This window comes from Trachurus japonicus, chromosome 3 (genome assembly GCF_045865225.1).
Source record: "Trachurus japonicus isolate A0001 chromosome 3, Traja_1.0".
Taxonomy (NCBI): domain Eukaryota; kingdom Metazoa; phylum Chordata; class Actinopteri; order Carangiformes; family Carangidae; genus Trachurus; species Trachurus japonicus.
Genome location: NC_140909.1, coordinates 4703404 through 4717050, shown reverse-complemented (window position 1 = coordinate 4717050; position 13647 = coordinate 4703404). Strand labels below are relative to the sequence as shown.

At 44.0% G+C, this 13647-nt stretch overlaps 2 protein-coding genes across 2 annotated transcripts; both read right to left on the bottom strand.

The window, feature by feature from the left end:
• Positions 1 to 202: 202 nt before the first annotated feature.
• Positions 203 to 2256, bottom strand: pou4f1 (POU class 4 homeobox 1). The gene is made up of 2 exons (XM_085773077.1): positions 1752 to 2256; positions 203 to 1278 (listed from the first exon to the last, which is right to left on the bottom strand). The coding sequence occupies exons 1-2, from the start codon at positions 1872 to 1874 to the stop codon at positions 238 to 240; spliced, it is 1164 nt and encodes a 387-aa protein (XP_085629203.1). The 5' UTR covers positions 1875 to 2256; the 3' UTR covers positions 203 to 237.
• Positions 2257 to 3753: 1497 nt separating this feature from the next.
• obi1 (ORC ubiquitin ligase 1) lies at positions 3754 to 9462 on the bottom strand. Its single transcript, XM_085773076.1, has 6 exons — positions 9255 to 9462; positions 8920 to 9055; positions 6907 to 6998; positions 6140 to 6361; positions 5955 to 6043; positions 3754 to 5173 (listed from the first exon to the last, which is right to left on the bottom strand). Exons 1-6 carry the CDS (start codon positions 9324 to 9326, stop codon positions 3796 to 3798), a joined length of 1989 nt encoding a protein of 662 aa, XP_085629202.1. The 5' UTR covers positions 9327 to 9462; the 3' UTR covers positions 3754 to 3795.
• Positions 9463 to 13647: the final 4185 nt, after the last annotated feature.

Below are 13647 nucleotides of genomic sequence, written 5' to 3'. Positions count from 1 at the left end.
CGATAACGTGAAAATAAACAAAGATATTATCATGAAGCCTGGTCACATGGGGAATCTTTAACGCGCCCATTTGTGCACCAACGTGGAAAAAACCGCTGGAGACAAAAGACTGAAAATGTTTTTGTTTTAAATGTCCTTGGTCCCCAGATTCAGTCCCACAACTTTATTCTGTTTTTTTCCCCGTTGTTAGTTATAGTTTGTGTTTTTGTTTAGTTTTTTTTTTCTTTTCTTTGCTCATCAGTGAGCTGCGGAAAATTTCAACCTCTTCTGCTTCTGTCTTTGGTTACAAAACCACACTCGCACCACGTTTTTTTTCAGGTCCAACTTTTCCGCGATAGCTGCAATTTTCTCGGAGGACGGTCGAGGCTGGACGGCGAAGTACGCCTCCAAAGACCTCTTCTCTGGCGCGGCTATCGACGTCCTCTTGCGTTTCTTTTCCCCCCCGTTGAAAATGTCCGGTTTGCTGAGCTTCTCCCTCTGCGCCCCCTCGGCCTCCTCCAGCCAGGCCTGCAGGATGGGCTTCAGCGCGATCATGTTGTTGTGCGACAGCGTCAACGACTCGAACCGACAAATTGTACTTTGGCTCAGCGAGCCCACGCCGGGGATTTTGAGGTTCGCCAGCGCGCCCCCCACGTCCGCCTGCGTCACCCCCAGCTTGATCCTCCGCTGCTTGAAGCGCTCGGCGAAAGCCTCCAGCTCCCGCGGGTCCGTGTCCGAGTCGTTGATGGAGGGAAGGCCGGTGTTAGAGAGCCCCACGCCGCCCTGACCCCCCCCGTGGTGGTGGCCCGGTAAGAGCCCGTGGTGCGTAAGAGGCGAGTTCATGCTCATCGCCTGGTGGGACAGGTGGTGGCTCAGGCCGTGCATGTGCGAGTGCGGGTGCGGGTGCGGGTGTCCTCCTCCCGCACCTCCTCCTGCACCTCCTCCCCCCCCACCACCACCTCCTCCTCCGCCGCCGCCGCCGCCGCCGGTCCCGTCGTGCGCGCTGGACATGAGCGCCAGAGAGGACGGAGAGCCGACCAGGTGCTCCATGAGGTCCGGGGGCTCCAGGTTCTGGTGGTGGTGGTGGTGATGGTGGTGGTGATGGTGGGCCAGCGGCACCGTGGAGTTGGAGGAGCACGGCACGGGCACGGGCACGGGCACGGTGCTCATCGTGTGGTAGGTGGCGTCCGGCTTGAACGGGTGCGTCTTGCCCTGGGACACGGCGATGTCCACGGCCGCCAGAGCCTCGGCGCGGGCCAGCAGCGTCTCATCCAGGCTGGCGAAGATGTTGCTCTGCAGCTGCAGGAGAGGGGCGAACATGAAGAGGGGAGAGGAGAGGGGAGGAGAGGGGTGAGGAAATGAAAAAGACATGGAGGAGAGGAAGAAAGGCAGAAAAAAAAGAGAAAAACATAAATAAATGTATCTGTCAGTCGGGACTTTTGGCAACACATAACACAGCCGGAGTATTCCTTCAGAAGCGCGGCAAGTCATAAAAATTAATACAAAAACAGTAAAGCCATGCTAGGCTTCGCGTGAGCAATGCTTTCAAGAAGATCACACACTCTCCGACTGATTGCCGTGGAATACATGAAAAAAACATTAAGTGAAGTGCGCGTCTTGGCTGAATGTGCCTTGGAGCAGCAGCCCTGGTTATTACGCACAGACAGCTCGGCGCTACATGCAGCCTACAAGCACGAAAAAAAGGACACAAAGTGAAAGTTTCTCTCTCTTTTTTTTTTTGTTTGCTTTTTTTTTGGGTGGGTTCGTTTTACCTGTGGAGTTTGTAGACAGGCTCTCCTTATAGCTTCCGAGCTGGAGTGCAGGGTGGTGTACTTGTGCTCGGGTAAGGAGGGATGCATGGCGAAGTGCGGCTGTTTGCTGTTCATGGACATCATCTTGGCGAGCTTCTCCAATTAAAGTGCACGGGAAAAGAAGAAGGAGAAGGAGAAGGAGGAGAAGGAGGAGAAGGAGGAGAGGGGGAGAGACGGCTACCCGAGCTGGAAAGCAGTCATAGATACACAGTGATCCTTCGCCTCTCCAGCAGCAGTAATGATGCGCGGTGCAGTTCGCTGTGTAGTGCGCCGAGTGCAGCCTTGAGCCCGGAGATCACAGAGATGCCTGCAGTCTCTCACACGCACTTATCTGTCTACTGTTTCCCACTGCTGGGGGATGAGAGAGGCTCTTACACCTGAGCGCCTCAGATCTCGTCAAGCCCCTGCTCGGCTGCTCTCGCGAGACATAAACTGCCAGAGTGAACAGTGAACACAGGCTGACAAATAAAAAACTGCTCACAGGGCAGGCTGGAACATCTGGAGACGAGACGAGACGAGACGCCTGCGCCTTTTTTTATTTATTTATTATTATTATAAGAGCTCACTCCTCCATCCAGACGGTTTTAGGCCTGATTCTGGACTTTAAGGCCAGAAACCAGAGACTTAGAGCTGTTCTGGTTTATTTTATCTGATTAATTTCAGGATAGTGTTGTTTTTTTAGATGATTATTTATGAAAATATGCCAAAAAAATATATATGAATAAACATCCAGTTTAAAGTGGCTCATATGATAAAAAAATATATATGAATAAATATCCAGTTTAAAGAGGCTCATATGACAAAAAAAATATATGAATAAATATCCAGTTGAAAGTGGCTCACATGATAAAAAATATAAATATCCAGTTTAAAGTGGCTCATATGATAAAAAATATATATGAATAAATATCCAGTTTAAAGTGGCTCATCTTCCTATTTTTTTATTGACTCCATCAGTTGCTCACGTGCCAAATGTTGGGCAAACGTGTTGGTGGCGCGTGCCATTTGGCTCAGTGTCTCATCTTAACCCTTGGATGTAATGAGGCGCGCGCCTGCTTATCATTAAAGACCATCATCGCCAGATGAGCACTAAACAAATTGATTTAATACACCAGCGTCACCCTGTACACAGTCTTTACCTAAATTAATTAATCCCAATGAATTAACACTTCATTTATTCAAACCACAACGGTTACGCAATTAAAATTTCATGCAGCGATTAGAGGTATGTGAAATATACATGATATCGTTAAATTTGCATAATAAATAAGGCTGCAACGGAATGACTGCGCGCGTGAGGTCTCTAATGTGAGTCGCTATAGGCTACATCATGCTTTTATCGGCTTTCCCCACTTTTAATGGCAGCTAATTAATAATTGTTAGTTTAATATTATGCAAATCATCAGGAAAAGAGGCACCACAAAAAGGGAAGTAATGTGATGAAAAATGATGATTATTATTATTATGAGCTTGTCTACTTGGTATTAATCCACATTTTTTGCGTTAAAAAAAAACAACAAAATGTTAAAATTCACCACAGAATCTGAGGCCTGGAAGTCCATTACTGATCCTCACTGAGCGTTTTTAGGTGACATGAATTATTCATGAGATGAGAAGGAAAATGCAAAACACACAAAAGAAAATGAAGCTTCATTCGTTCTCATTGCATTACGACTTTATTTCCTAACACACTCTTACATATTTTATTTCCCCCAGAAACATCACTGTTCTTCACGGTCGTCATGTTAATCTGTGTTCGGTGCAGCGCGACGGCCAATCAGACGACCGCGCTCACCGAGTGTAGTTTAAAATGACGCACAGGTGGACTGAGCGTTACACCGCTGCACCGGACACAGCTTCTTTACATCAGACTTTTTTTTTTTTAAGCAGACTAGTGCACTAAAAGAACTAGCTGAGTTTCACCCGAGCGTCACATCCACAGGTTTATGATGAAGCAACGTGAACAGAACTCACTACAGTGGAAGACTTTTCTTTTTGTTTTGTTTTACATGAGTTTGGAGAGTTTTGTGGGGCTGCTGGTGTTGAACGGACTGTGCGACTTCCTCTTGGTCGGCTGGCTCATGGTGAGTGTGTGTCTGTCTCTGCTCGTGTTCACAGGTTTAGGTTTACCACCACCACCACCGCTGGAGAACGTAGAGGAGGACGGATCGTCGTCATCGTCGTCTTTGTCCGATGGAGTGGGAGAAGCAGACGGACCGGGCTTCCTCTCCTCCACCGCGTCGAACAGCAAATCAAAAGACAGTTCATCGGTGTGACATCCTGCTGTCGACACCTGAGCAGCTTCGTCGTCGTCGTTGGAGCGTTTTGGAGACGTTTTGGCGTCCGTCTCATCACACAATGGTGGGTGCTGGTGGTTCTTCTGGTCCAGTTCTGTTGCAGGTTTCCCTCCGTGGGTTTGCGGCGGCTCGGGCACCAGCGTGTGGTCGAGGTCCGAGGCCAGAGAGAGCTGGGAGCCGCGGCTGCTGGAGCTCTCTCCGTCCAGCATCATGGAGTCCAGCTCGGAGATCTTGTCCAGGTAAGCCGCGTCCATCGAGGCCTCGCTGGACATCTGGAAGCTGTCCGACGGTCCGGTGGTGGACGTGGACCTTTTCACCTTTTCTCTTTCTCTTTCTCTTTCTCTTTCTTCGTCGTCGTTCGTCGGCTCGGGGTGCGTCTGGTCGTTAGAGTTAGAGTTCGATCTCTGCCAGCCGCCCCAGAAGACCGACGGCGGCTTCGAGGGGTCCGCATCGGCTTTGGGAGGGAACTTGTCCAGGTCGTCGTCATCAAACGGTTTGTCCGCGGTGCTGGTGCTGGTGCTGGTGCTGGTGCTGGTGCTGGTGCTGGTGCTGGTGCTGGTGCTGGTCCTGGGGAAGTCTTCGAAGTCCAGCTTCCTCAGATACGAGCCGGGTTTGAAGGCCACTTTCTTTTCTCGGATGCCGGGGCTGCGTAGGGTCAGCGAGCGGAAAGCGGACGAGGGCGTGGCGGGCAGGAAGTCCGTCGAGCCGCTGTCCAGCTCCTTGTATTTCTGATCCGAGGTCAGAGAAGTCTTGTCGAACTCTTTGTTTTCCGCCGCCGCCGCCGGCAGGAACGGCAGAGCGGGATTCCTGGGGAACGCGGGGTTGCTGCAGATCGACTCCCTCTCGTTGTCGCTCAGGCTCCTCATCATCATGTCGATCTTCTGCTGCTGCGTCAGAGTCTCCGACGTGGCCGCGGGGGGGGCTTCCGGAGGGGCGTCGGCGCGACTCTCCTCGGCCGTGCCGACCCGAGCCTCCAGGTCTTCGATGTAGCGGTCGCTGCGCTCCAGAGCTTTCTGCAGCTGCTCCACGTTGCGCTCGTACTGCTGGATCTTGGCCTCCAGAGCTGCCACGGTGTAACGGCCGAACCTGAGGAGAGAGATGGATGGTCGGGGATCAGAGAGGAAGAGAAAATACTTTTCTACAGTTTTGTTTCTGACTGAAGGGATAGTTCAACATTTTGGCAAATTGGTCCATCACCATAATCCCTATAGTCATAGCAGCAGGTTCGTTACCTTTATTTGTCGGTGCAAGCTATTTTTAGAACAGCGGAGCAGAGCCGTGAGCTGCTCAGAGCTACGCTACGGAGGCTCATTATGGGATTTCTTGGTTTCCCTCATCAAACTCATCAAATACACAATCCAACAACTCCACAACGCTCTGGTGGACAAGTTGTGAGCTGCACATTCACCACGCTATGAGATAATAACACAACGTTACCACACAGAGTTGTTTTAGAGGGAAATTCATGCAAAACCGCTGATGCACGTTGCCTTCAGGGACAGTTTTTCATCAACAGTCTCTGTATTTCCCTCTAAAACAACTCTGTGTGGTAACGTTGTGTTATTATCTCATAGCGTGGTGAATGTGCAGCTCACAACTTGTCCACCAGAGCGTTGTGGAGTTGTTGGATTGTGTATTTGATGAGTTTGATGAGGGAAACCCAAGAAATCAAATTAGCCTCCATAGCGTAGCTCTGAGCAGCTCACGGCTCTGCTCCGCCGCTATAAAAACAGCTTGCACCAACAATTAAAGGTAACAAACCCACTGCTATGACTATAGGGATTATGGCAATGGGCCAATTTGCCAAAATGTTGAACTATCCCTTTAATGTGAAACAGAGAAAAGCTGCTAAGAGAGAAAAACTCACTTCTGAGGAGATCTGCTCGCCACCTCGGCCTTCAGCCTCATGTTCTCCTGCACCAGGTCCATGTTTTGAGATCGTAGCGCCTTATTGGCCTGCGATGATTCAAGAAAAAAAACACATTTTCACTTCGTTACAGAAGAACTAAAACACAGTGTAGTAGTTTATATCGATCAGCAGAGCTCACTCACCTCCTTCAGTTTGTCCATGTCCTGTTTGATTTTATCGCCAACCTCTCTGGCGGTGCGGAGCTTGTTCATCCACTCCTCCAGGACGTACGGGTCCACGCTTTTGTCGCCCGTTTGCGCGGCGCTGACGCTGCAGGGGTCCAGAACCGTCTTCAGCTGAGCCTCCAGACTTTGGTTTTTTGTTTTCAGCTCCTCGTTCTCTCTGATCAGGCCTTCGATCTCCTCCTAGTAGACACAGATTACATTAAAATTAAAGCATTAAAGGGACAACGAGGAGTTTCTATTTGGTTATAAAAAAGTCTCATATTAATGTGGATGAATCTCCGTTACCACTTGTTAATGGGAACACTTCGCTTTTCCAAAACTCCTCGTTGTCCCTTTAATATTTATTACTCTACTGTGTCACCACGGGTTTTAAAAGTTAAGACAGAGGTTGTTGAAATGTTTCAGTGACTTTAAAGCTGGACACTAAAATAGTAGTTAACTGCTTTCACTTTATCTGCCACTATTTGTTGCAGCATAAGTAAATAACGAGTTTACATGGTAACAATCTGCACAATTGCAAAGAATAACAAACTTCTCCAGTAGAAACTCTGATCTCATCCTTAAAGAAAACCTGTGTCAGTGTAACTTCACTCAAATATCTCGACTCAACAGCCCGTGCTTCTGTTTTTGTGGCGATAAACCTCCGTTAAAGTCTCAGTCTGCCTGTTGATACTGTAAATACGTATTAAAGAACATTAAACAAACATGACAAGTTAAGCTGATACCTCGTACTCCCGTAAAAGCAGCTCTCCTCTGGTTTTTCGTAGACATTTCCTCATGGAGGAACTTTCACTGTGGTCACTGTCATTGGTTCCTCCTGTAACATAGAAACTTAAACTTACAACACTGGAGAACAAAAAAACTCATTAACAACTAAAGTCACTTTGATGTGAGTTAAATGACTGATTAGATATATAACTAGACCAGTCTTAACTCAGCAGCTCGGTCCTACAGAAACAGAGCTGTGACGTGTTTCAAATTGTGTTCACAAACTGGGATTAAAGGCATTTTAATCTCTTTATCTCATCAGACAAACTGCTGTGTTACGTTGTGTTGAAGTTAATTTCCCACAGAAGAAGCAACAGCAGCAATAAGAAATAAAAACAAACTCTGCTCCCACAACTGCCCCCTAATCTCTAGAGAAGATACCGTATTTTAGCATTAAAAGCTTCACTCACCTGTGGAAACATGAATTCAACATCCGTGTGTAAAAGCAGAACTCATTTTGGCCTTACCATTTCTAGTTTTAGTCTTTTTAAAACATATTTCCTGATTCCTGCTTCCCAAATGAGAGGATTTGATGCATTTCTTTGTTGTTCATGGCAGGAATTTTAACAGTTTTAGGATTTAGACTGTTTGTTAGACAGAACAGTAACTCGAAGCACCAGGTTGTTTGACTTTATAAACAGCATTTGGGCGATTTTCTGGCATTTTTCGACCTTGGAAACCACACTAAAGATGAAAATCAAGATGTTATCTGTGAAACTTGGATTCAACACAGGCCAACTTTGTGTGGAGATGTAAAATGTAATTTTAACGACAGAGGTACGGTGGCCTTGATGGCTCATCACACTGTAAAAAGCGTCTTCATCAGATTCACAGCACAATATTTTGAAAGAAAACACTGCTAATATGGAAAATACAGAACCAGACTGCAAACAAACTGTTACATGTATTTGTAAAATGTTCTGTTTATCTTGTGCAGTGGGTTTGTATTGATCAGAACAGAACTCAGGTCTGTTGGATTTCTGTGTTTGGTGTTGTTTTTTAAAAATGAGTCTGTGTGTTTACAGACAGAAACAGACGTTACTGGTTCTTCTCAGTTTAAAGTTGAGACTTGAACATAAACAAACATATTACTGTAGATCTCAGGGGTCAAAGGTTTTACAAAACTCAGTACATCTCCATCACATCTGGAGGGAACTACTTTAGCTTTGGCACAAATATCCATAGGATAGGATAGAAATGTATTTATTTTAAACAAGGACAATGCACAAATAAACATTAATCTTGTAGGACAAGAAAATGTGTCTTGAGCCAGGTCATAGCAGCATTTGCTAACTGTCTGCCACCCAAAAAGATAACAATATTAAACTGGTTGAAATATAACGGGACAGAAATGAGATGATGGCCCATAGTATTTTTTTTTAAAAAGTAGACAAAACAGAAACAGACGTTAACGGTACTGATTCTTCTCAGTTTAAAGTTGAGACTTGAACATAAACATATTACTGTGTAGATCTCAGGAGTCAAAGCTTTTAACTCAGTAGGCCTATATCTCCATCACATCTTGAGGGAACTAACGTTACTCTTTGGCACAAATATCCATAGGATAGGATAGAAATGTATTTAAGAAAATGTGTCTTGAGCCAGGTCATAAAAGATAACAATATTAAACAGGTTTAAATATAACAGGATAAAAATGAGATGATGGCCCATAGTATTTAAAAAAAATAGACAAAACAAACCGACAAACTGAACTGATTTCTGGTTTTTAACTTCAGTGCATGTGAAGTTACACTGAACAATATCTTTTCTTCCTCTCACATCCATCCTCTCTTTGTTTTGTTGTATAAAACAAACGTTACAGCTGCAGAAACTTCAGCTGCAGTTTGTTTTTACTTCTCTGCTGTGATCATGATGAGTCAGAGTCAGTGTGAGATGCTTTTACATCATGTTGGATGTTGGATGTTGGCTGTTGGATGTTGGATGTTGGATGTTGGATGTAAGTTACTCACCGATGATCCTCCTGCAGGGGTTTTCCTCCGTGATGGGGACTCTGCAGGTCGGACACTGACCCGCTTTCTTCAGCCACATCTCCATGCAGCACGAGCAGAACACGTGGTGGTTGGTGCAGATGACCGGCTGTCTGACCTGCAACACAACACAACAACACAACACAGCACAGGTCGGTCATACAAACACACACACAGAGAGATTAATTAACAATCGTGCACGGTTTAATGCTCGTTCACGTCGGCGATGCTGCTGCTGCTGATGATGATGATGATGATGATAAAGTTCAACATAACGGTCACTAATCTTTGTGTAACGGCTGTAAAAACAAACTCACCTTCCCGAGACAAATCTGACAGGAAATCGGTAAAGTCATCGATAGAGTCGATGATTGATAGTTAAGAGCCATAGTTTAGTGGTTTTAAAATATATAACTTATATACACACAGGAGAGCTCAGCTGCAGCTGCAGAGTAACAGGCTACAACACACACACACACAACACAACAACACACACTCTGCTCTTCTGTTTCCGTGGAGAACAAATCTCCCACCACGATCTCTGAGCTGCGCGCCGAGTTCTACGTAGCTACGGGAAGCGCGAAGGGCCTAAAAGGACGGACTGTGTGTTGCCAGGTTGGGCGGGAAAGCCGCAAAACGAGCAGTTGGGCGATTTGTTTCTGGACTTTTTTTGAAGTTAGATAGATTAATTAGAGTATTTAACTGTTTAAATCTATTTAAATTCCTTTATTGAAGCAATTCTAAGCAAAAGAAAAAACCTAAACTAAACTAAACATCAGTAATAATAATGGTCTGTGAGCACATGGATACAATAGGCCTCTATACTAATATTTGCATTTAGCTTAACTCACACTTTATGATGTTATCATTACACCAGATACGCCTACTTCACTGAAACTGCACAGAATCTCTTCTCTCATCAAGATGTGAAAGATGTGGCAGGTTTTATGCAGAGATTTGGCAACTTTATGTCAAACCTGGCAACCCACCTAGACTTGGTTCGATGTTCAAAAAACCGCTCAGAGAAAAGAGCTTGTTCTTTCGTGGTAGACATGAAGGCCTACTGAGAAGAAGGTAAGGAATGGATTTAGATTTACTACTATAGATTTCAAGAATATAATACTAACCATGGGGTTAACAGAGATATTTAAATGTACTATATCCCTCAGGAGGTTTTCATCTCTGGCAGTTTTAAAATATAGCTCAAGTTTGACATTTTTATTTTGACTCTTTTTTGGTCTCCACCAACTCTGGATGAAAACATATAAGTCTCTTTCGTGTGAAAATTGTCCATCTGCCTTTAGCTGCTTGATTCCTGTTATAAGTATAAAACAGGTATATTAAAGCTGAAGCTCCGAAGAGCAGGACTAGGCTATTAGTACATTTTGGCCATAAAACCAAATCAGTGAGCTAGAAGTGCTGTTTGCTGTGAGATATATAGAAAATACAGATAGCTACTTATCAGTTGGGCAATAATAAGTAGGCTAATCAAGAAAAATAGCCTATTGAGAAGTGAATTATTAAAATGGACGTTTCTCTAAAACAAGAGCTGAGAGCTGCTGCATGAAATCAGCCTGAAATAATCAATAATATGGTCTACCTGTATGTATGTCCATAGGTCCTGGACAGAAATAGACTGTAGCTGGGAACTTGATCTGTGTGGATTGTAGTTTTGTTGTTGTAGGCTGTGTAGCTATGTGCAGTAGTTTGACAGTGAGTTTGTTTCCCTGTAAAAACTGAACTCAGACCTGCCACCGGTTGTTTTCAACTCGATCGATGAAGAACTTGCTGAGAGGCCGAGTTGATCCATGTTTTCTACACAAGATTAAAGATCCTTTTTTTTTTTCTTTTCTGTATTTTCTTCAGACATTTTCAACCAAATAACTTCACTTTCATGTTCCAACACTTTCAGATGTCGACAACTATTTCATGTATTTTATCAGTGAGTCAGCTGTTTTATAATATGTAGATCCAGAACATATTTTAACACAATTAACAGATTTTTTTTTTTTAATCTCAGGGGACATTAACATAAAAACTGTACAGTTCATATTATTTTGCATTTTCAACACACAAAAATGACAACAATGTGCATGAAGAGCAAATGGGCAAATCTGCTTCTATAGAAATCCATGAAGGAATCCACAGGGACACTAAAATTGGGGGGTGATTTGCATGTGCCATATATTAAAATATTAAAATACATGCGTAGCTACATGTTTAAAGTGAAACTGTGGAATAAAAAAAGAAAGTGCTAACAGAGATGGTGTAAAAATAAACAAACAACACACTTCCAGATATAGGCTACAGCAGCACATTGATGCTTTCTATTTGGGTTAAATTTAGCTTGTAAACAAATAGTTGTTCCTCGAGTAAACTCCCTCATACTGTTCACAAACCGAACTTCTGCTAAAACTTAAAGTCGACTGAGTTGAGAACAGGAGGTCGTTACAGGTCAATATTCTCCCCAATAACAACTTTTCCTTTGTTTTGGTTAAAGGGTAAATCATAAAACAAAATGACGACAGCACATTCAATCAATTAAAACCTGCACATACTATACTCTAAGATGCTCTGCAATGTTGTGCAAGCACTCGTCCCGGATGAACAATCTAATTTATAAATAATGATACTTGAGTGATCTGATATTAGCATAATCTCCACTACATGTATTTCAAATTACATCTGCGGCACAGTTTAGCCGTGCAGAGCCATTACTCACAACTAAACCAACATGTCCTTTTGTTCATCGTGTATCAGAGCAGGACATCTTCTCAGGATCTAATAGGATTACAATTGACTGACTGCAACAGCATCAGCTTGTACACTGATACCATTTTTTAAAAAAAAACATCACCAGAGCTTGTTCAGTTGTTTTCAACGCGATATTAAATGGATCGCCGGGCGTCCACGTGCTCTCAGAGAGCTGTTGCTTTTATGAAAACATCTGGAGAGAGCGAACGTGATTGAATAAGTGAGAAAGAGTTAAGATTATTGAATGCACCTTTTTTATTATCACTTTATAATAAGGAATCATTCAATATATACAGACAATGTATAGGCTTATATAGATGTTTTGACACAAATATGGATGTTTTTTTTATAGTGCAAACTTTCACTCAAAGATCTGGTGACATCACTGAGCAGCTGGCACAGAAACCTGGTTCATGAATTAGTTTTACAGGAGAAAACTGACCGAAATAAAGAGAAATATTCCTTTTCGACAAGTCCCATTGTCCCTCTGCAGATTGCATTGCTTTTGCAACAGGCCGCTCATTAATTGGTGACAGTCGATTAATCACAGCCGCCACAGACGGCTGCAACTATTGATCTTGTCCCCGGCGCTTATTTTTCATCCCTAAATGACACCGATAGCCAGATTTGACCAGCATGTGTAATGGACAGTGAAGAACCAATGACCCGAGTGTCAGTCTTGTCACTGGTCAGGATCTGGAGGACCCCCACCCCCCACCCTCACCCTCACCCTCACCCCCACCCACCCACCATATCGGCCAAATAGCATCTTTACCATTTAGCTTGGAAAGGTTTAGACTGCCCTAAGAGCACAGCAGCGTTACAGTGCTGCTCCGCTGCTCAGATGACCTTTTCTGTTTAAGGCTTAATCTCTGACAAATGCTTGCTTTAATTAGCCTGATACCCCCCCTGATACCCCACCCCCTGCCCCCCCACACCCCCACTGCCTGGGCTGCCACCCCGCCCAGCTCTGTCGCCATCTCTACATCTCTACTACCTCCTCCTCTGTCTCAAACATGCAGCAGCTTAGTCGATCAATCACTTAGTTAATGGAAAAAATATTTTGATAATTGATTAATCACATGTCCAAAACAAAACAACAACATGGTGCATGTGATGTTTCCTGGTCTGGATATCAGTGATTCTGCAGCATTGATATGTTAAATGTAGATTTTTCCGTTTTGGTCGTGTCATTTTTTACACTAACAACTGATTGATTAATCCAATAAAACAAACAGGGAATGAAATGAAGCAGGAAACTGTTTGAATTTTTTATTTTCTCTATAAATAGTGAGTAAATGTAGCGAGGGAAATTTTCAGGATATTTAGTATTTGAGCCACAACACCACTCTGGTTGGAAAACCTCAAACAAATTAATTTAAACACTGTTTTTTCTGTTTTTTCCTGTGATAACGTCACAAATAACTGATGATCACCAGGAACTGAAAGTGTGAGAAAAAGAAAACAAAGCAGAGAGAGAGAGAGAGAGAGAGAGATGTGATGCTGAGGAAGAGAATATGTACAAGTCCAAAGATTAGCCAGTGCACATTAGGAGGTTTAAGATAACATGTAACAGCAACCTGCAGGCCTCGTGTATCGATCAGCCGCTATCAGAGACACTGGAGTGTGTGCGCGCGCGTGCATGTGTGTGTGTGTGCATGTTTGAGTTCAAGAACTAGAAAGCACCATACAGTACATACACTCATTTTATATTTTTATCATAGCAGCTTTAATGATGAAATGAGGCAATATTTGGAAAGAAATACCCAAAATAAAACATAGGAATGTGAATTCTTCAAGAAGCTGATCGATAAAAAATATTTCTTTCTTCTGGTTCATTCAGAAGTTTGGGTGTGAAACTGTCTGAATGTTGCTGAGTGACCGCTCTCTCCAACGCTGCTGAAATGAAATGAAATGAAATGAAACCCTCTCAGAGCCTGAGCTCCAGCAGGAGAC

Coding starts and splice junctions, on each gene's coding strand:
- pou4f1 (XM_085773077.1), bottom strand. CDS start 1,874: ATGATGTCCATGAACAGCAAACAGCCGCACTTCGCCATGCATCCCTCC. Junction 1,279..1,751: donor CCTGTCTACAAACTCCACAG/GTAAAACGAACC, acceptor CCTCTCCTGCAG/CTGCAGAGCAACATCTTCGC.
- obi1 (XM_085773076.1), bottom strand. CDS start 9,326: ATGGCTCTTAACTATCAATCATCGACTCTATCGATGACTTTACCGATT. Junction 6,999..8,919: donor CCCCTGCAGGAGGATCATCG/GTGAGTAACTTA, acceptor TCTATGTTACAG/GAGGAACCAATGACAGTGAC. Junction 6,362..6,906: donor TGCTTTTACGGGAGTACGAG/GTATCAGCTTAA, acceptor TGTGTCTACTAG/GAGGAGATCGAAGGCCTGAT.